The sequence below is a fragment of the Mustelus asterias genome, chromosome 9 (genome assembly GCF_964213995.1).
Source record: "Mustelus asterias chromosome 9, sMusAst1.hap1.1, whole genome shotgun sequence".
Lineage (NCBI taxonomy): Eukaryota > Metazoa > Chordata > Chondrichthyes > Carcharhiniformes > Triakidae > Mustelus > Mustelus asterias.
Window position 1 is genome coordinate 96,340,512 of NC_135809.1, and position 22,570 is coordinate 96,363,081.

The window sequence follows — 22,570 nt, forward strand, 5'->3', positions numbered from 1 at the left end:
AGTTCTATGGGAACTTATGATTCACATAAAGTTGTTTCACTCTGTCATGATTTTCAGGAACACAATTGCAACTTTAAAGGAGGAGTTACTGTACACTGATACATAATCATGGATTATGCCCATAAATCTCCAGATTAACGTACGATCCACAACATTCTGGCTCAGGTGAGAGCGCGATCAGCCATGGCTGACATTTGTATCTGTATATTTGATATACCATTTTTAATACACTGTAGATACATATATAGACACATACATAAGAAAATACAGCAAATAAAAATAGCCAATTTGGCCCAACTAGTCAGTTCTTACGCATCTCACAAATCTCCCATTCCATCTACCTCCTCTCAACCTTTCAGCAAATACTTTTATTCCCTTTCCACTCATGTACTTAGCTAGTTTCTTTTGAAAGGGTCTAAACTATTTGCCTCCACTGCTTCCTCTGATAGTAAGTTCCGCATTCTAACTACACTCAGAGTGAAGACATTTCTATTTCCTTGCTGGATTTAGTAGTAACTATCCTGTATTTATGGATTTTCCAAAAGTGAAAACATTCTTTCTACATCTACCCTGTCCAAAAGCCAGTCATCATTTTAAAGACTTCCATCACCTCCTCTAAACCTTCTCCTTTTTAGATTAAAAGGTCTGAACCTGTTCAATCTTTCAAATAACTGTGGTCAGGATTCTCTTTTTTAGTTACCTCATGGAGCTTGAGATATGAACAAATATTCAAATCGGAAAGAAAATAAATTAGATGCCATGCTTTATTTACAAAAACAAGAATGTTAAGACAGTTGTTTGTAATAGAGGAGGATAGGCGCTATATTAACACGGTAAATGAAGAGGGTAATTGTCGTGAATCCAATGTGCAACGCAGAGTAAGATAGCTCAGTAGATTGTTTCCAAGCCTTGGACCTAATAGTGCTATAGATTGTTTGCCACTTGAGATATGCCTTGTAAGAATCCAAGCTCGAGGCAATGCAGTCAGGTCATGCTGCAGTGGAGGCTCCTGCTTCAACCGCTTACTTCCAGCGGCCACCAACCTTGCCCTTGCCAGCACCCTTCTTGCTGCTGCAGATCACAAGCAAAAAAGAGAAAGAGTTGTCACCCTCCATTTCTTAATGTCTAACATTGACCCTCTCTTGTGTGACAAACTAAACAGGCTGTTTTATTAACAGCCTCTCAGTTGTCGTGTGCTCCGCCCTCCTCAGCCACTGTCCTGTTTATCTGCAAAGCCCAGATAAATAAGGAACCCCATTGTTATTTATGTATTTTGTGGCTGGGACTAGTTGGAAGATGAAAGGGAATAGGTTGGAGGATCTTTGCTGTGCCTGTTCCAAACTGCTTCAGCAATCTACTAATAAGCAGCATCCTTGTTGGAGGCGACCTGTGAGGGTGGTCTCTCTGGCTGTCTTCCCCAGCTTTGTTCTCACATGCACTGGAGAAGGAGCATGAGGCCTTCTGCGACTGGACACAGCAGTGTTTGTGGATAGGGAATATTTTATAATTTTAACTTACAAGTTGCCTTCATTTTTAAATGCTTTATTAGCTATGCTGTTAAAATACTTTATTAGATATGCTGTACTAAAAATGGGACACTTCTTGTTAGGCTTTTTATTTTGGCGACACTGGAGCAACCAATTTCCGTTACCAATTGATCCTTCTAATGGCCTAGAAAAGGGCTGATGAAAATTGTCCTCACTAGAGAGTGAAAACATCTGTCCTGCAGCTCCGGGACATTTACTGATGACCAACCAATCGTTTCTTATCACAGAAATCTTTACAGTAACTACCAAGCTTTTGGTCCATCGATGGCAAATGATTTAAATTTAAGCATTCCCACACCACTGGGGTTAATTGTGATGTTGCAGGGGAAGGGGTGGCTGTGTTTAAATGGTCAATATCAGATCAGCCGCTCTTTGTACATCTTTCGCAATTTTAATTTCCACTGATGTTAATAGAAATTAAAATTGGGAGAGATGTGTCCAGAGCAATTAAATTGCGTTCATCCATTTTACGCTGTTCCCAAAGTTATAGATACTCTTAATTACTTGACCATTCATATACATCCTCCCCTTCCCCAACGTCAGAGTTAACCCCAGTAGTGTGGGAATGTTTAAATTTAAATCAATCAGGAATAAATGAGCAGTGATTTCTTTTGGCCATGACACTGCCATTTTTGTACTTACCCATAAGCTGAAGGTCAAATAAATGATAATTTTTTTATTTTTAAAAATACCCTAATGGGTAGTGAAACTTGTGTATGTCTTACAGATATACATGGTTGTAATATTAGCACCCTAACTACCAGGCAATAAGCTGGCATGACATTGCCTGACTCATTTGCTTCTCTTTTATGCTAATTTTCTTCATGTATTTGTTTGCTCACCATCCTGGCTTATCTTGCAGTTGGTCCAGGTGGCAGTATTTAACATGACTAATTCATCCAGGTAAAGATTCACCCTGTTGTACCATTGAGCTGTGCCACTGGGGTGACAGGATTTGGTTTAATGTACATAATTACCAAAGCAAATTCTGATTTGTGACCAGTGGCTTTGGAAAAATTGCTCTGGGGAAGTAGAAATGGTGGGGTAGGGATGGTGGAGGGGCAAGGGGGAGGGGATAAAGGAAAGTCAGAGGTGACAGATGCTAAAAGGGCTTCATTGTGAGGTCAGATTGCAAAGGCACATTTGTATTCTCCTGAGTGGGGAAGATTAAAGGGTAATCTAATTAAAGTGTTTAAGATGATTAAGGGAGTTGATAGAATGGATAAACTTGCCTTTTGTCAGATAGTGCTAAACAAAGGACATATCCTTAAAAAACAGAGCTAGACCATTCTGGGGTAGACACAAGGGGTTGTACAAATTTGGAATTTTTCCCCTTAAAATGCTAGGCCAATTGAAAATGTCAAAACTGCAATTGATCAATATTTGTCAGAGAAAGGTATTGTGGGTTGCAGAATCAAGGCACAGACGGAGTTAAGTTATAGATCAGGTGTGATCTGTACTGGAACGGAGCACAGGCTCAAGGGGTGTGAGTGGCCGACTTCTATTCCCATGTTTCTAAATACATTCAAGCCTATGTCACTCCAGGAATCTTTCTTGTACATCTTGAAAGAAAGCAAGATGACAGAGATTAGGGAAGCTGCTACCTACCAGCCTGCCGCTTGTCCTGGTACAGTCACAGTGTTAGCAGTATTTGAAAGGCAGAGCATTAATAATAAAAGGAAATTCAACAGATTGAAGAATGGTCGAACTTGACCACAGTAAAATGCATGTCGTGCATCCTTTTTATTTCACTTACCTGAATAACCCTAGGCTTCAATATTCTTTCTAAGCCTTATTTTCAAATTTTGCATGCTATTCTTTGCATTTGAAACCTAAAAGTTAGCATGCCAGCATGGATATGTAATTGGAGAAGAAAGACATGCTTTACGTACCATTCTGCAGCTTTGGCAGTCTTTAATGTAGATTAACAAATTACTTACATTGAGTACCAGGTGAGTTTGGCCTACAGCCCATCTCCCGAGTATTATAAAAAAACCGTAATGGAATGAAATGTAAGAATAAGTGCTACTAAGGAGGACCTTACTTTAAGACTTGGTTCTGATTCATCACAGAAATCTTCCCAATAAGTGTTGATCTTTCAATTTAGTTGCGATTCTGATAATCCTATTAGGAATTTTGTATAGCACCAATTGAAATATCCCTGTGGAAATACTTCAAGTATAACTTTAAAATGAACAAAAGCAAGATTGTTTTCTTAATTTAACTTATATAACTCATAAAGAAAAGATTTCTTTATGTATCATCCAGTCCAGCCCATTTCCCAATGTTCGATCCCTGTTGGGAATCAAGGGCGGTTTATTTAAACACTGGAATTTATTGATGTGTAAACAACAATAAATACCAGAGAGTCTGTCATTCAGGTCATGTTTGTAGAAGATTCCTCAATATCCCCACTTTGTGCCAACTGTTAAGAAGATTCTTTAACCAAATCTTTGGGTGCAGGTTATTATCCATGATGCATCAATCATACAACATGAACACAGACAGGGCGCCGTGTAGTTGAACAAACAGTAGAATAGTCGCACAAATGAAAGAATCCTGGCACAAAGCATTGTGGATAACTTAAAATAGGTGAGTGCTCAAAGTATGATACCACACAGTATTATTAACGACAGGGCCCATAAAGAGGACTTAATTCTAACCTGGTCCAGTCTGCAGCTTTTTTTGATACACCAATAACCTAAACTTTGTTACACTTAACAATTTTTGGCTGGTAGGCATTCCAGGACAACTATTTCATCATGGAGACTTGACCGATTTGCCATATTCAAGTGGCTGACAACTGTCATCCAAGAGGGCATTGTAGTCATGCCATCATTCCAGGTGAACACATTTTAATATTCAATCTTCATTCTCAAGAAAAATATTTAGTTAATTCAAGTCCATTTTTAAGGATGATATTTGCACTGGTAGATGTTAAAGACTACTATGCACTAGTATTGAATAAATGAGACATCCATGTTAAATTTGTGATGCAATCAGTACAGAATTACTGAACCATATTCACACAAGAAAGAGCTCATCAAGCAACAACTATTTGGGGTTATATGGTCTTACTTTGACCTAACATTCCTGCCAATATTTCATTCTTTGCAACAAAAAAGCATGTAAAATGTCTTTGAAGTGCTGTAGGATTTCTCCTTCCCTATTTTCAGAAACAGTTTTCTTTAAAGAAAAAGTTCAATCCAGTTATAGTAAACTATAAACAAGTGTGTTCTTTGAACATGCATATGTGCAGCTTTCACTCTGTGATCACACTGGAGAACGGTTTAAAGAATGTGTATGTATGGGATCTATTCACAATGCTCTGTGCCACGGTCTGTCAGGCCCCATAGAGACAACATGAAGTTAGACAGTACTCAATTATTCAGTACCCAATTAGTACTCTACACAAGTTAAGAGAATACCCAATAGAGGAAATCAGGGTACTAAGTGAAATGGAAGCGGGATTAAACAGCAAGGAACATAGCAGCATGTCATAAGTCAATATGGGATTTAAACTAAATAGGAAATCATTTAGTTTGGTTAAAGATGAAGTTTCCATACAACTGGATTTCAAGCCAGTCCAGTTTTTGTTTATAAAATAGCAAAAATGAAATGGAACTTGAAGATGATGATAGGTGTAGAGACATAGTTACGGATAAATACAAAGTCCTGCAGTACTTCGAACCATCCCTCACATGACTCTAAGTGCCGATGTTGGCAGACTATTCGACTCTGAGGGGCATTACAGCCGTGCTCAATCCTGTCCTCAACAGATGACCACTAAATTTCCATTACTGTCACCAAATAGCAGGCAGGAGCTGCAGTGGCCTTCTTTCATCCCCAGCTCGAGAACATCAGAGACAACTGTAATACCCTACAACTTTGTGAATTGTGCCAAGTTGACTCAGGACAGACCAGGGATCGCATCTGGACCTTTCTTGCCTGCATTGCCTCGTACCCCAAAAGGGAAATGTAGCCTTTTGAGAGGAATCATATAATCTACACTGAAGAAAACACATACCCAATACAAATGTAGAATTCCAGCACTCTGCTAACATTCACTATTATTGGACACAAGACCTGATCAAATGGCCTTTTTTGGCAGATTAGCAACATGGTCCCTCAAAAATTTGATTGCATCATCTCTTTTCTTTCTAGACTTTCTCAAACTAAACCAATTTTGCATGTTGACAACTGCTAGAAGGAATCACAGTTTAGGTTACCACCAAGGCTGAAAAGACAAGAGGAATTGGTTGGTAAGTGTCTCTACTGTTTGTAGGATGGTCTAATGCAAGTAAGATGTTTGATCTACAAGTTATCTTAAGTCCCGAGCAAATCTTAGAATTAAGAAGGACTGGTTTTGCTGGTAGGCAGCCCAGTTGTGTGGAGACTGACATTTCTTTAAATGGTTCAAACACTAGGGTGTGCATTTCATAAAAAAGAAATTGAATTCCACCAGGCACTAGGTGATTAATGAATGATCACAATTCTGGATATCAATGCACAAATTATTTTCACTTGCAACTCTGTGCCATGCCTGTTTGAATTGAATTTCTGTTAGCTTTGTCCACAGTAGATAAATTAGATGGACATGTGCCTATGTTCCTTTTGCTGGGAAAATGGATAGCAATGTACTTACTGCTTCTGAAGTTCATCAATGCGATTTCTGGCTGTAGTAATCTGCAAATAACATATGCTCATTAGTACATTTCGCTGAAGACTGATACAGTTACCTGTGGTTGGAGGTTTGGACCACTTAACTGTTGAATGTTTGGTTCCTGTGGAAGGGCTAAAGGAAAGCCAGAGAGTGACCTGTTGGATAAAGTTTTGAAAATTGCATATTGCGTACATCAAGACTGACACTTACTGGGTCTTCTTCTTGTTCCTGCTTCAATCCTGCAGGAAGGCACCCTAGGAAAAGTAGAGGACTCCAGACTTATGACAGCCTGTGGACCTGGCTCAGGAACTGTACTGGACTGTTGCAGCTAGCCTGAAAGCTTTTGAGGAGGCAGCAGGTTTAACTGGAGACCAATTAAATGTTTAAAAATATATTGGACCAACAAGGCAGGAGTAAAGAAAAACATCTGTACTATTGTTTTGTAAAGGGGTCAAATATCACATACTAAGCACACCATAACTAATGGCTGAGGAGGGAAAAAAAATGTTTTTTTTTGTTGAAAAGATGCTTTAATTTTTAAATATAATTAATTGTGACCTATTACCTAAATAGTGGGTGAATGCATTTTAAGTAAATTTTGCGAAATGCTTTTTGTATCGCAATAATGACAAAACAGATGTCCCCGACAATAGCTCTTTAATATTTCTGAAGCAACTAAAAAGTCCCTTTACTGGTGCAAATGGTTAGAATTTCACAAATATTGTGCAATATTTATGAACATTGCCCAAATTGAAAAAGACCAGATCTATTCCCTTCATGTACATTTAAGATTAAAATGAGTTAGAGAACAATGAAGGGAATTCCTGTTGTAAGGCAAATAATGCCATGGCTTGTGCTACCTAATACCTTAATCTAAAAGGGTTCTAGCATTGGATTATTTTTCAACAATAATTGTATTCTTATAATGAACTGGACTGGCCAAACACAGTTTGATCAGATGATCAGTAAAATAGTCCTATTGAAATTAAGTGAGAGAGAAGCATTTTGAACTCAATGAGTAGTCTAATAGTGATAAAGTCAAATAGATAGCAAAGGGATCATTGGTTTTGTCACTGGGTGGTCGGTTTCATTTAGATGAAGTTAAAAGTAAAATACTGGGTTTCAATCAGAATTTTTACCTGCTACCCCCTCTTTGGATGTTTGATGGTTCCTTGGCTTACCATGCAGCCGGCCCATGCATGTTTCAGGCAGGACCCTCACAGCTGCAGCGCTAACAATGACTCTGTTTAGTACTTACAACTTAGCCAGCAGCTCCAATCTTTTACGCAGTGATGTTACCTAAAAGAAATTACAGCAATATGCATTTCAGTGGAACAATAAAATCATGGATTAGGTCAGGGAGTAACCTGTACAATTTATGCTTTTTGAAAATGTCAAGTTTAAAATTATGTGGAATATTCTGTAAAAATATTGTCCCGAACAGAAACATTTGCAATTCTGTGCTTATATTAAGTATATATTATGAAACATAGTAATGTTTTAATAATGGTTTCATTTTCACAGCATGTGTGAAACATTGCGCTAAATTGGGGCAAGGCTTGTTATCTCCTTTAATCTGTCTTTGGCAGTTCTGGCGCCCTATTTGACTATGATTGCTAGAGAAATACTGGGCGAGATTTTACGGCCCCGCTCGGGCGAGGCCGGAAATTCCCGCCTGAGGTCAACAGAGATTTCCATTATCGGACCCTCCTCTGCGCCGATTCCGTGGCGGGTGAGGTGGTAGAGTTCCGGCCATCCAGTTTTATTTAACGCAACACCACCTCTATCTTTCTACTTCTTTCACCAAAAGACAACAAAGAACATCTAGCATAACATATCAGTTCACTAGCATGTTGCCAAGGGATTGTCCATTTATAAAGGCTACTTGTATATATTTGTATCAAGGCAATTGGGGATGTAGAATTCTGAAAGATGACACTGCAGTTGGGATTCTTCAATTAGCTTGTTCTGCTCCAGTCTTCAGTACAGTATAGGCAGAGTCCCATGAGTACTATTCAATCAGTGCTTCAGAGTTCAGCACTGCACTAAACAGGAGAGAAAGCCTCAGGTCAGATGAGAGATAACTTGGCCTTTTCTCCCCAGAGTAACAAAAGTGTTAGCCAGCTTTATAAAAGCAATTAATTTTAAAAACAAGTATGTCTTTCATAAAGAGGCTGGAGAGACTTTGGAAATAAAAAAGGTATAGATTAAGATGATCTGGTACTCAACTGAACATTGTAGGGCTGGATTTCCTGGCTGCGCTCACCCCGAAACCGGAAAATCCCACCCGAGGCCAATGGACCTTTCCATGGTCCGCCCCTCACCCACTACGACTCCTGTGGTAGGCGGAACGGAAAAATTCGCCCCATAGTCTTTCTGTGGTGTCAGAGATGACAAGGCTGTAGTCTATGAAAGGCAGTAGCTCAGGGTGGAGTAGCAGAAATATGGGAATGGATAACTATTTGGGATTTCACTTGTTTGCTCTTGCAGAACAAGAAGTACTTGTATGAACATGAGTGCAGGAGACTAAATCCTTTTTTAAAATCATTCATTGGGCATGGGTGTCACAGAGTCCATGATAGGGTGAATAATATATGCTTTGCAGAAACAAGCTTGAAGGGCTCAATGGCCTTTCTTCAATTTACACTTTTTTAACATGCTAACTTGTGTTTCTGGCCAACAAAGAATTCTCTGCTGCCAATTACATGGCTAAACATGTGATATGCTGATTACTAGACATATTAGAACATGCCCCGTTGCAATTGCTGGCAATCCAAAGTTTGGAAAGTTGTGAAATGTGGATCTGGAGAAGGATGGAGCAGGTCAGTTGGAGAGAACACAAGAACAATGAAGAAGTTCTCAGGATGGTGGAGGAAGAAAGATTGTTAATGAATGTCAACAAGAAAAGGCAGCACGGTTGGCTAGGCCATATACTAAGGCAAGGGAACTTGCTGAAGAAGGTAATCGAGGGAAGATTAGAAGGCTGTTGACCAAAAGGGTGGGAGAGAATGATGATGTTAGACAACCTGAAATTGAAAGTGGAAGTCTGCTACAAGCTATATAAGAGGAAAGAAGAAGACCGCAAGCATGGAGAATGGGCAGAGTGCCTGTTCTTAGGCAGATCACTGCTCCATTAGTCAAGAGGGTTGACCATCTTCAACAAGTTTGAAAATATAGTAGTTAATCAATTGTATTTCATTCCCTTTTAAAACAGGATTACTGTGGTCCATTAAAGATGTTTTATGGTTTAACTTACTGCTTTTTGAAATTTTACTAACTGCTGGATCTGAAGTGGAGAAATGATGATGAAAAGTTCAGTAACATTACTGGTATCCATGTAAAATGCAATTGCTGGCAGCACTGAAACAATTCCAGAAGGTCTCTTTTTGCAGCCCTGTATTTATACACAATGATCTCAACTCCACCTACCATGACTCGCAACAGACATGAAGTAAAAGCATTCACTTAATATTGTTCCTCAAAACTTGAAAATGTTCCACATTACGCCATTATAGTACTATGTATACAGCTCTAAGGATCTACAATAACGTATGTCAGAAATTAAACACCAATTCATTGTTAACTGATTAATCCTAATTTCTTGTGTTTAATAGAAATGGACAGCAAGTGATTGTATTTATTATCAAAAGTTGATTAAGTATACTGGAGAAATTATTTCATCTGTACATTATAGTGCTGACTCTGCACTCCTGATCTCCCAGCTAACTGGAAACCAAGGGAATTCTAAACTTCTTCAAGGGCTTGGTGGCTTGGAGTTACTAATCAAGAATCAATGAAGTAAATCTTTATACATGAAGCAAAGAGTCTGCTGTGTCGTGTAAATCAATTATCATTTATATGGGTCCGTGTTACAAACTATCAAGATTCACAACTCTGAAATCATATAGTTGGACCTGAAAACAGAAAATACTCAGTAGGTCTCGCAGCATCTGTGGAGAGAAGCAGTGTTAACCATTCAGCACGGTGACCCTTCCTCAGAACTAGGAGTGCCATTGGGAATACTTTGGGCAGTAGCTCAGAGACATTGAGACAACATATCCGTCGAGGACTATAAGTGAATCTGAGCACCACAGGTATAGATTAAGAGAACGCTATTTAAAAATATTGAATCACAAATTATTGAGTGGAAATACGTTCATTCCGACTAAAGTATGCATTTTTCATCCAATTGCACCGGAAATTGAAGAGTATAATATTTCAAGCATTGAATTGAGCTGACAGTCTGAGAACAAACTACAAGAGGGACCGAGTGAAATACATAGGTGATGTGTTTAACTAAATTCCAATTTAATGTTTTCGCTTTTAACACACATAAGTGCAATGCCTATCTCATTGTGAAAAGCTATTAAAAAGTCTGTTATAGTATTTAGTATCAACAATGTACATTGAAACAAGGAGGAACTGTATCTTTCATCATCTCCATGAGTAATTTTTTAAAATGATTAACTTTAATGAACCAGCTCGGAAATTGGGTACATACCTCATACTTCTGCCTCTTCAGTTTCTCACCCATATCAAATTTTTCAGATTCTAGCTGGCACAGCCACTCGTGGAGTTCCTTGGCTTTTTCCCTGATTGTTTAATAAAACAGTAACATTTTTTTTTAATCAGAGATATTGGTTTTACATTGATAACTTCAAACAGGGCTTGGTAATAGAAAGGACAGAATGGAGGGAAGTTAGATGGGTCCCCAGTTGTCCTCTACTTTCTACCCCTACATCACATAAATTCTGGTGGTTTCAAAGAGGAAAAACCAGTTCAAGATGTTTCAAAGTAAGGCCAATCTGGGGGATAAGCACTGAGTTTGTTAATGTCAGAGACAAAAAAAATCAGAATTGGAGGCTGAATGAGAAAGTTTGAAATTGAAAAGGAGAATCATAGAATCCCTACAGTGCAGAAGGAGGCCATTTGGCTCATGGAACCTACACTGACAACAATCCCACCCAGATCCTATTCCCATAACCCCACACATTTACCCTGCTAATCCCCCCGACACTAACGGGCAGTTTAGCACATCTTTGGAGTGTGGGAGGAAACCGGAGCACCCGGAGGAAACCCACACAGATAAAGGGAGAACATGCAAACTCCACACAGACAGTGACCCCAGTCAGGAATTGAACCCGGTTCCTGGCACTGCAAGGTAGCAGTGCTAACCACTGCAAACAACATGCCGCCCATAATCATAAAATCTACTCCTTATGCAGTCCATGCAAGACCTCAGGTTGAATACCCCTGCACTATGGCCCCAAATGTCCCCCGGCACACATGCCAATATCTCTATACTTTCTTTCCTAATGCCTCTAAATTTGGTATAGAATTGAGGTAAAGTGGATAACTCTTTCAGAGACCTAGCATATCTGTGAGGAACCAAATGGCTTCTTCCTGTGCTGTAAAATGCTATGATTTTTGTGGTGATTGCCCTTTAAGTGCGATACAGCCAAAAAGGGTCACCTGGCTTAGGGGACCAATTGCAAGTCAGAGTGGGTAATCACCCCAGGGGGTGGAGTCCTCTCTTTGGCAGGAGACACATAGGGGACTAAGGGCAGTCATTTGGCTGCTGTACTTTTCTTCTTATCAATAAATCCTTTTGTGTTTCTAATGAAGTCTGTGAAAGTGCATCTTTACAATTGAACAGTCCATAAAATGAGGATCCACTATCGCCTTTCTGAATTTATATTAATCTTGTTTCATTTTTAAAGATACCAACTGATCGAGAACTAACTAATTATGATGGTGGTCTTGGGAATGCAAACAATTAAGTTATGCAAAAGCTGAGTTCAGTGAAAATCTTTGTCCAAAACTTAACATTTTCCTTTAATATGGTCATTAACTTCTTTAAAGTGCAAGTACTAAAGAGAGGGATGCATTCATCAAACATTAAACAGTGACACATTTGTAAGTACTCACTTAAGCTTGTCTTCATTAAGATGGTCAATGTTGAGTGCCTTGCGCCTCTCTGCTAGGATTTTCTTCTTCTTTTCCCTTCCAGTCTGCTTCTTGCCTCTCTTCTGGTCAGCCTGATTTTACAAACAAATTTAAATGTAAGAAAAACAATTTGACTTTTAATTTTAAAATTTAGGGATGCACGAGAGAGTTTACAGTTCTACCAATTTTTCAATGACTTTATTCGAGGCAATTTCTACTTTCCAGAATTGCCTGGCATTTTCTGTTTCAGCATTCCTGGTGCATACTGTTAGTATCTGTCAACATGCTATTTGTTTAAATAGTCAGAAAATTGTTGGCTGAGCCTAATCATTTTGTTCTGTCATGGGATGTGGGTGTCACTGATAAAGCCAGCATTTGTTGGCCATCCCTAATTAGCCTTGAACTGAGTGGCTTATTAGACCATTTTAGAAGGTAGTTAAGAGTTAAGGACATTATTGTAGGGTTTGGTGTCAAATATAGGCCAAACCAGGTAAGGATAGCAGATGTCTTTCCCTGTAGGGACCTTAGTCGACCAGATAAGTTTTTAATGAAAATCGACAACTGTTTCATGGTTACTATTACTATGACTAGATCCCAGTTAGAGATCATAGAATCATAAAATCCCTATAGTACAGAAGGAGGCCATTAGGCTCACTGGACGGGATTTTACTGCCCTGCTCGGGCGAGACTGGAAATTCCCGCTCGAGGTCAACAGAGATTTCTGTTGTTGGACCCTCGCTTGCGCCGATTCCGTGACGGGCAAGGTGGTAGAGTTCTGGCCATTGTGTCTGCACTGACTCTCCAACAGAACATCTTACCCAGGCCCAAGCACTGTAAATCCACGTATTTATCCCACTAATCCCCCTAACCTACACATCTCGGCACCAAAGAGATGCAATTTACCATGGCCAATCAACCTAACCTGCACATCTTTGTATTGTGGGAGGAAACCAGAGCACCAGAGGAAGCCCACGCAGACACGGGAAATATATGCAAACTCCACACAGTCTGTCACCCAAGATTGGAATTGAACCTAGATCCCTTGGTGCTGTGAGACAGCAGTGCTAACCACTGTGCCACTGTCCCGCCAGATTTTGTTAATTTAATTTACATTCCACCAGCTACCATGTTTCCAGAGCATTAGTCTGGGCCTCTGGATTACTAGTCCAGTGACATTGCCACTACACAACTATCTCCAGTATGCACCAGGGATGCTAGGTTTATGGGTTATGTTTATGCTTTTCAGCTAAGGTAGGGAGCACCAAGAGACACATCTCCTGGCCATCGTCAATAATGGAGCCCATTAATGAACACATCCACCTTTTAGGCTATCTCAATTTAAAAATGGAGCCAATATTCAGCTCCATTCTTTGCCTGAGCTTTGGACAGGCGCAGTGTAACCAAAGTCGAGGCTGTGAACTAAACACTCCCCATGTGATAGGAGGCAATATGGGACCTATATTATCATGAATTCACATGCTGTACCATATGCTGGCATTTTACCTTGGCAAGGTAGCTGCTGTATTGAGCACCCATGCTGCTTAGAGCCTTCTTCTTCTTGGCATCATCATCAGCTCTCCTCCTGGCATCACCCTCCTCCCTTCTGGCTTTTTCCTCCTGTTGAACGAATAAGAGATTATGAAATATGATGGGCAAGAAATCGAGCTTAGCACAGAACTGGAGACATATCAAATCTTCAAACTCAAAGGCTGGGATTCTCTGCCCCAGTTTTCGGTGGGTGGGAAAGCTGCTGGGGGTCAGAGAATCCAACAGGAGTCCCCGGATAGCATCTACACCGACGGGATTTCTCTTTCCCATTGTTATCACCTTGCTGGGGCTACACACCGCTTTTCCCGCCCAAGTTGACAGTTAGATCAAAGAATGATAAAATTCCACCCCAAGTGAGAAAAAGAAACTTGCATTTATTCACATTTCATCATCAGATAAGTTCCAAAGTCATTCACATAGAATCATAGAATCCCTGCAGTGCAGAAGGAGGCAACTCGGCCCATTGAGTCTGCACTGACCACAATCCCACCCAGGCCCTATTCCCATAACCCTATGCATTTACCCTAGCTAGTCCCCTGACACTAAGGGGCAACTTAGCATGGCCAATCCACCTAACCCACACATCTTTGGACTGTGGGAGGAAACCGGAGCACCCGGAGGAAACCCACGTAGACACGGGGAGAACATGCAGACTCCACACAGACAGTGACCCAAACCAGGAATCGAACCTGGGTCCCTGGCGCTGTGAGGCAGCAGTGCTAACCACTGTGCCACTGTGAATCAGTTAAAAGTGCATTCTGACATGTCTTAGATTTTGCAGATGAAAAACATTAATTTGAGGAAAGCATCAGGTAGCAACTGATGCTCTTAAAACAATGGTCCACAATGTGTCTTCAGCAGAGCAGAGGGATGGTGTGAGAGGTGGGGGAATGAGTTCGCCACTTCTTATTGATGATAAATCTCATCTCTAACGTTACCCCAGTTTTGACAGCCATGGTTTGACCTTGTTACATTTTTTGATATGTAGGAGTTTGCTCCTTTATTTTATTTCAGTAGGATTGATGAAAAGCTAAACAAGTCAAACCCACCACTGTTGAGTGACTTACCACCTGCCTGGCCTGACGCTCCTTCTCCTTTTCAGCGCGAATTCTTTGCTGTTCAGCTCTTTCAGCTCTACGCTTCTCCTGTGGAGTGCAGAAAAAATATGTAAAGGGTGGCAGTGTGTTTGCCTTGTTTAGAATCATAGAATCCCTACAGTGCAGAAGGAGGCCATTCAGCCCATCGAACCTGCGCTGACAACAATCCCACCCAAGTCCGGTTCCCGTAACCCTATGTATTTACCCTGCTAGTCCCCCTGACACGAAGGGGCAACTTAGCATGGCCAATCAACCTAACCCACACATCTTTAGAGTGTGGGAGGAAACCGGAGTATCCGGAGGAAATCCACACAGACATGGGGAGAAGGTGCAGACTCCGCACAGACAGTGATCCGAGAGCAGAGTTGAACCCGGGTCCCTGGTGTGGTAAGGCAGCAGTGCTAACCATTGTGCCACCATGCCACCCATGGTCAATTCCTATAGGTTCAGAAATAAGTGATATCTCATTACAGTGAGCACAGCTCCATCATTGTTACTAGCTAGAGTTACTGTTGCAATGCACAGCAGCAGCACAACTCTACTGTGCACCGTGACACAGCTGACCTGGCAGGATACCATGGATTCAGTCTGAGATGGGAATTACAGTATGGGGATGATACCTTGGTCAGGATTCAATTTGTTGCTTTAATATTAATGCAACACTCACAATCCTCTCTTTCAGAGCAATCAGTTCCTCTTCCTCCTTCTTCCTATTCTCGAAATGAAGGTCAATCAGGCCTTGCAGCTCATTCAGATCTTTGTTCTGACGCTTCTTCTGGATGTCCTGAACACCACACAAACACAGAAGGATCAGAGCAGCAGAAAAAATATCTCATCCACGGCTAGTTCATACAGCACAAGTGAACAGATTCATACAAATCAGGAGGACATAGCGCCAGCGAGGGTAAACCATGATTCCACCCTACTGAATTTCCTTTGCTAAATACAGTAAGCTTTGAGTCGGAGGCAGCATCCTAAATAATGCAGATGTAAAAGGAATCATGCTGAGTGCAAGTTGTGACTCAGCAACTCTGATAGCTGTATTATATTAAATAAACACTAATCAAACACTATACGGGCACCTTGAACCAAGTATGCATCTGACATAATTCAAAACTCACAGATCAATGTGCCATCATACCAATTTTTTAGAAAAAAGGCAACAATTTCCTGCTAGTTTTGCAGACCCTGATAACATCTTCTTGGTACATGAGCCATTAATTTACAAGTATCTGCTGATCTAAGGAAACATCCATCAGTAATTTCCTCTAGTTGGACTTAGTAAGTGGCTAATTATACCAAATATATCACAGTAATGGTCTTAACCACACAGTCATGGTTAAATTCATCCTCCCCTCCCGCACCCCCCCCCCCCCCCCCCCCCCCGCCCATCTTCGTATCTTTTCTGGGAAGTGCACTTTGTGATACAGTTGAATGGTAGATCCAGAATCGGCTGTGATCTCCATATGATTATATGGTGCACTGATGTTAATTTTCTGGTCCCACACATAAAAGCATTAACACTTAAATAAGTTCTAGGGAATTGCCAGTGCCTATGGAACCTTGTATGATTTTCAGTACCTCTCTATGGGGAGAGAAAAGGAGAATACTTTGGGAAAAGAGGAAAATGGCAAAAGTTCTAGATTAACTACCTCACTGAATCCTACTTGGAATAGAAACGACTGTCGTTAATGACTTTACAATCATTGCTAACTTTGATCTTATATATTAAAGAAAAAAAGTTCATGAAGCCATCAACAAAACAACAGGCTTATTGAACAATAAATAGTCTGTTCGATAACTCTGCACTCACATCAAAGTCAACTTTCTCTCCCTCTGGGATTTTGGGAGCAGACATTCTGTAATAAAGGAACAAGAATTATTGACAACTAGAACTGTAAACAGGTTGTGACAGTTTTTGGAGCTTTCTCTGTGAATTGCTTCTTCATTCTGATGAAGGCTGTGTGCTCATTCTGATGAAGGCTGTGTGCACTCTGGGAAATGAAACATTTTCAATTTCAATACCCTAATCACTATCTCTACTGCTCCACAATTTTTTTTTCAGTTAAAGACTGCAGCAATTTTCACTCTAAACATTGGTGGATATATGGTGGTTGTAGATTATCCACCCATTACACTGTCCTTTCCAGGGCCATTCTTTTTCCACAGTTGCCACAACTGACAATCACCACCACTACTTAAAAGCTCTTGTTGCTCCTTGCACTGTTGTAATGATCCTGGTCAGCTCTTTCCTGCTCCCCATAGTGGCGTGGTAACCCCAATAAACTCTCATGACCCACGTCAGTTGTCTAGACTGCTCCCAATCTTCCCATGCCAAGCTGACCAGGGGAAGGTAACAAAAAGGGAAAGTGAATAAAGCAAAATAGAAGAATAGATAAGGGAAAATTTAGCACCTCTTGCCCTCCAAGCATTGACTCACACTCAATGGAAACATGCATCATAGAATTAGGGTTAATTCCTTCGAACAAAAGTTCAAAGCAGAGAGAATGGGATCCCTGAATTACCCTGGACAAACAACATAGAAAGAGAGATCTACAAATGGCCAGAGAAAGGAACACAAGTGAGAGAACAGCAACAGAGAGAGTGAAACAAACAGAAGATGGATGGCAAAGAAATAAGGGACAAGAAGGGAAGAAACACATGTGGGCAGAAAAAAAGCAATAGAAAGACAGAGATGGAAGTGGAGGAGATGGAAAGAATCAAGATAGAACAGAAGTGGGACAAATAGATCGAAAGGGGATAAGTACAGAAGGATAAGGCAGGTGGAAGGGAAGGAGAGAGCCACATGGGAAGAAGAATGAGAAGTAAATTAGGGATAGAGAAACACTCACACACAGACCCACAGAAAGGAAGGTCAGGGAGGGGAACAGAAAATGAGGAAAATAGCACAAATGATGAGAGAGTCAAAAGAGAAAAACATGACAGAACGGAAGGAGAGACAGACAGAAAAGGAGAGAAATAGAAAGAGAATGAAGGTGAGAGAAAAGGAGATGCACAGAGGAAAAGCTGGAGGGAAGTAGATGGGAATTCAAGAAAAAAAGAAACGGGGAACAAGATACAACTTGGAAAGACATGGGCTGCATTTGATGGCAATGTGGGCTGTCAAATTAGAGCTACAATTTCGTCGTTCTATCTGCAACCTGCAACTTTTGAGAATGGTGCGAATAATCTCGCCTCTATCTCTATTCATTCCATAGTCAGGCCAGGAACTTAGCTCTAAGAGCAGAATGCATAGACAGAAACTGGAAACGCAGAAACTGGTTGCTTATAGGAGCAAACTTTTCACTCACATTGTCTTCTTTTGGGTTGTGTCGTACCAAAACAAGAGAATGATGCAGCATCCTTTCCCCCCATTGTGCCTGTACTGGCCCTTTGAAAGAGCTACCCAATTTATCCTGTTCTTTCTCCATCACCTTGTAAATCTTTTCATTTTGAGTAAGAGTACGCTTCCACCACCCTCTCACATGGATCATAACTGGCCGCATAAAAATGTTTACTCATCTGCCTCCTGGATGAGGCAATCATCTTAAATCTGCACCCCCTGGTTACCCATCCTCCTGCCCATTACAGTATCATTGTTCCACTAACCTTTTGCTGGGATTGCCAAATCTGAACAGCAACTTACACATGGGCCACTCTCCGTCATCTACCAATATGCTGCACTACAGAATATTCAACTTCTAACGTTCCAGTCCCACAGTGGTTGCATTTGTAGCCAGAAGTTTTTCCATAGAATTAGACAGGAGTGCAAAACAATGCATTCTATAGTTTTGTAAAGCAATTTGGGTGCTAGGACAACACCACCTGCAGGTGAGTTTCTCTTTGCTTTCTCCTGTTGGGCAAGAAAAAGGAGCAGAGGGAAAACTGGTAAAACCCAGGCTCAATTAATATTCTGCTCCTCAGCGAGCTATGACTGGAGTCCCAGAGCCAAACAAAGCAATGGAGCTGATGAAAGCCTTTGGTGAATTAACATTTTATAAGTGTTCCTGTGTTAAATAAATCTTCAAATCTCTACTCACTTCATCTTTGGCTTTTCCTCCTCTGTTGTAAAACAAAACAAAAAAGTAAATAAAAAAGAAATTAGCCATATCATATAAAGTTAAAGACAAAATACCACATAAATGACATCAAATTATTGTAGCTTTTTTTCTGGAAAAAAAAAAGTACAATCTGCCGCATTGCAAATTAAATTATTATTTTTTTCTCCCCAATTTTTCCCTGAAGGTGTTGACTCCATGTTAGGAACGGTTCTACAGGTGGTGGTCATTGTTCAGTACCTCATCCAAGTGCGCATTATTCCTATGTGATCATTTATCAGTGAATTGAACCAGGGCAGGACTTACTCAGTTAATGGTAGGGCGTTGGGGAGAGTTACAGAACAAAGAGATCTAGGGGTACATGTTCATAGCTCCTTGAAAGTGGAATCACAGGTGAACAGAGTGGTGAAGAAGGCATTCAGCATGCTTGGTTTCATCGGTCAGAACATTGCATACGGGAGTTGGGACGTCTTGTTGAAGTTGTACAAGATATTGGTAAGGCCACACTTGGAATACTGTGTACAGTTCTAGTCACCCTATTATGGAAAGGATATTATTAAACTAGAAAGAATGCAGAAAAGATTTACTAGGGTGCTACCGGGACTTGATGGTTTGAGTTATAAGGAGAGGCTTGATAGACTGGGAATTGTTTCTCTGGAGTGTAGAAGGCTGAGGAGTGATCTTATAGAGGTCTATAAAATAATGAGGGGCACAGATCAGCTAGATAGTCAATATATTTCCCCAAAGGTAGGGGAGTCTAAAACTAGACGGCATAGGTTTAAGGTGAGAGGGGAGAGATACAAAAGGATCCAGAGGGGCAATTTTTTCACAGAGAGGGTGGTGAGTGTCTGGAACAAGCTGCCAGAGGTAGCAGTAGAGGCGGGTACAATTTTGTCTTTCAAAAAGCGTTTAGACAGTTACATGGGTAAGATGGATATAGAGGGATATGGGCCAAATACGGGCAATTAGGATTAGCTTAGGGGTTTAAAAAAAAGGGAGGCATGGACAAGTTGGCTGAAGAGCCTGTTTCCATGCTGTAAACCTCTATGACTCTATGAATGCTGTCAGGCTATTCAATCATGGAAAACATCACAGCTGAGCCTGCTCCTGTGTACACATGATCCTCGACCACAGACATTTCAGTCAAACGTTTCTGGAATAGCTGTCAGAAACTAGGAATCTAGTCAATCATTTTTCCCCCCCCCCCATCTAACCGTGGGAGATCCAATACCTGGGGAACTGTACCTCAACATAAGTCAATACCTTAAGAGCAAACAGGGGAGGGGAAAAAAAGGAACAATAAAAAGTGAAAATGATCAAAGAAGATAATAATAACAAAATGGAGCAATCGAAAAAAAAGAACTGCTACAAATTGCCTCCCGTCTATCATTTTCAATAAAGTCAAAATTAACATGCCTGAGGTTCTAAGAGTTAAAGAGTGTCTGTGCTTCTGGCTTGTCTGGTACGGCCAGGTACTTTGATAATTACATAGCAAAGAAAAGGAAACTGATTTTTATTAAAGATTTACAGGGAGTGAGGCACTTCACAAATCTGATCAATTTTTCAAAGGGTGGTGCATTTTATTAAGTTCTCAGCAGGAGAATAGTGATTCAAGGATCAACTAACCGTTAAGTTTTCAAAGAAACTAACTTTTCTAAATTAACATTAACTATAATACTCTTACCAGCTGCTAGTGCAGGGAAATGAATCTGGTCAGTTAACAATATTGGGTGGAGTAAAACCCTATGAACCATTAAATCTCTACCCTCCTCCAGTCTAACCCATAACACAGCAATCAACTGACATGAACTCTCCCCCAGAGCTTTAACTCCACAGTCCTGCCTCGTAGAAGAATCCAAACTTTCAACAGTCATCAAGTTTAAAAGATCAGTTATTGATTTTAGATGTTTTTCCTCATTTTAAGTGGGCATACTTTGAATAGTCTGATTTCTTGAAGTCATATTTTGTGTTTACTTCGTCCAATTATTTAATATTTTGTATATTGTGCTGAGGATCCCCCCACCCTCAGTCTGTTTTCTCTGCAGCTGACCAGTTCTTGCGACTTGATATAAATCCTTTCTACTTCCAAGCCTCAGGCAGTGTATATGGAAAGCAAAGTATTAGGCTCATTGACTTGGCCGTTACCCTGGCCATTCTGAAGGGAAGCAGGTTGTAGATGGGCCAGCAAATCCATGAATGTTTTCCAAAAATAAGCAACAAATTGAAAATAAATTGTAGAGAGATTTACGGCTTCCATCATTTTCAATGGAATTATAATGAGGCAAGGTCAACAAAAGGCACCACTCAGGTGGTGGAGACAATTTTGCGTCAAATAAAAATGCATTGATGATTCTCCAAGAGCAGTGGGTGGGGTATCTACAACTCAGTAACGTTGACAGAAGGCCAGGTCCATTTTCATGGTGGGGCCTCACTGGCATTGAGTAGGCAAGGCACCACTTGCCGATCACGCTGCTTCTAGGCAGCTCACTATTTAGGAAGGTAAGAAATCCCAGTGAGGTGGACATTGATCATGTACCTTCAAGGGGAGGGTTAGAAAGATCAGACAGTCAATGGAGAGGTTGATTTCAAGATCAGAAATTAAAGCAAGGGGTTGAAGTTAAGACGGCACTTAAGGCTCAAAACCCCACCCAGAAAATCAAATAGCAATGAGGGTCAGACCTATTTCCAGCTTTCCCTCACAACACATAATGATCCTTATAATTAACAGCGGAACTGGCCCATCACGACTTGTACTGTCCATGATTTTGAAAAGGTTGAGGAAGTTACAATGGTAGCAATGACTGACATGAAAACAGCGATTTTGACTTAACTGCCTAATTTAACCCCTATTTATATACATTCATCTGTCTTTTTCAGTCAGGACTGCTGACCATCTAAACTGATGATGTCGACCAGCGCCATCTTGACAACATAACCAACAAAATGAACATCTGAATATTAATATAATATTGCAGGTTGCCATAAATGTCTCTGTACAGAAAAGACTGGAGAGGTGGAGGTAAAGGAAATGCAATGTATTGCTGCTATTGTTTTATCAATGGGGTATGGGAACTGGACTTTCATTGAGGTATGGTAGACCATTAAAAATAAATAGAAAGCATTATTTCATCTTTGAAACACACCGCCTTCAGGGGAAATGGCAAATATTGTTTCCTGTTTGTTCACAAACACACAGGGCACTGCCCTAAGCCACACTGAAATGCAACAATTACCTTACTCACACATGACTTCACTGTGAGGAAAACTACACACAACCATGCCCCCCAAAGGAAACAAAATGTTTGCAAAGAAGTGGCTTTCAATAGCTCAGCTTTCAATGTTCAATTTATAGCAGTAATTCTCAGTCCAGGACAGTGTTTACTTGTGTGTTCCTGCAGGTACCAACCTAAGCAACCAGCTTAACTCACCAAGCTGATGGTGGCTCACCCGCTGGCCTGTTTATTGGCTCCTCCTTCCAGCCCCCTGCCCATCAGCATGCCACTGAGTGAATGCCAGTGAGTGAGGCCACCTGATCAATTGATTCACGAATGTGTGGGGTTATTTCCGAAAAAGTGGCGCTACATATATAAACACAATGCAATCATTCTCCTCAGTGACAGATCACAGTGCCATTAAAGCCAATCATGGTGCTTGCAACCTTAGATTGTCCCCACTTCTGATACATTAAATGTTGCATCTCCCTTTAGAGGA

The 22,570-nt window shown here is 40.6% G+C and overlaps 1 protein-coding gene across 19 annotated transcripts in view; it reads right to left on the reverse strand.

Moving 5' to 3' along the window:
* Positions 1 to 746: 746 nt before the first annotated feature.
* The window catches only part of LOC144498851 (troponin T, fast skeletal muscle isoforms-like), a 39,817-nt gene continuing 17,993 nt past the window's right edge, over positions 747 to 22,570 (reverse strand). For 8 of the 19 annotated variants that reach the window (XM_078220615.1, XM_078220609.1, XM_078220607.1 and 5 more), the window contains 9 exons: positions 18,842 to 18,863; positions 16,615 to 16,660; positions 15,469 to 15,585; positions 14,772 to 14,849; positions 13,660 to 13,773; positions 12,139 to 12,248; positions 10,712 to 10,802; positions 6,193 to 6,233; positions 747 to 1,071 (listed from right to left, as the gene is read on the reverse strand). In XM_078220615.1, the coding sequence (XP_078076741.1) occupies positions 1,023 to 1,071; positions 6,193 to 6,233; positions 10,712 to 10,802; positions 12,139 to 12,248; positions 13,660 to 13,773; positions 14,772 to 14,849; positions 15,469 to 15,585; positions 16,615 to 16,660; positions 18,842 to 18,846 (651 nt within the window). In that variant the 5' untranslated portion in view covers positions 18,847 to 18,863 and the 3' untranslated portion in view covers positions 747 to 1,022. Of the gene's footprint in view, positions 1,072 to 6,192; positions 7,510 to 10,711; positions 10,803 to 12,138; positions 12,249 to 13,659; positions 13,774 to 14,771; positions 14,850 to 15,468; positions 15,586 to 16,614; positions 16,661 to 18,841; positions 18,864 to 22,570 lie in introns of all 19 variants that reach the window. The other 11 variants (XM_078220610.1, XM_078220608.1, XM_078220621.1 and 8 more) reach the window with 2 other exon arrangements.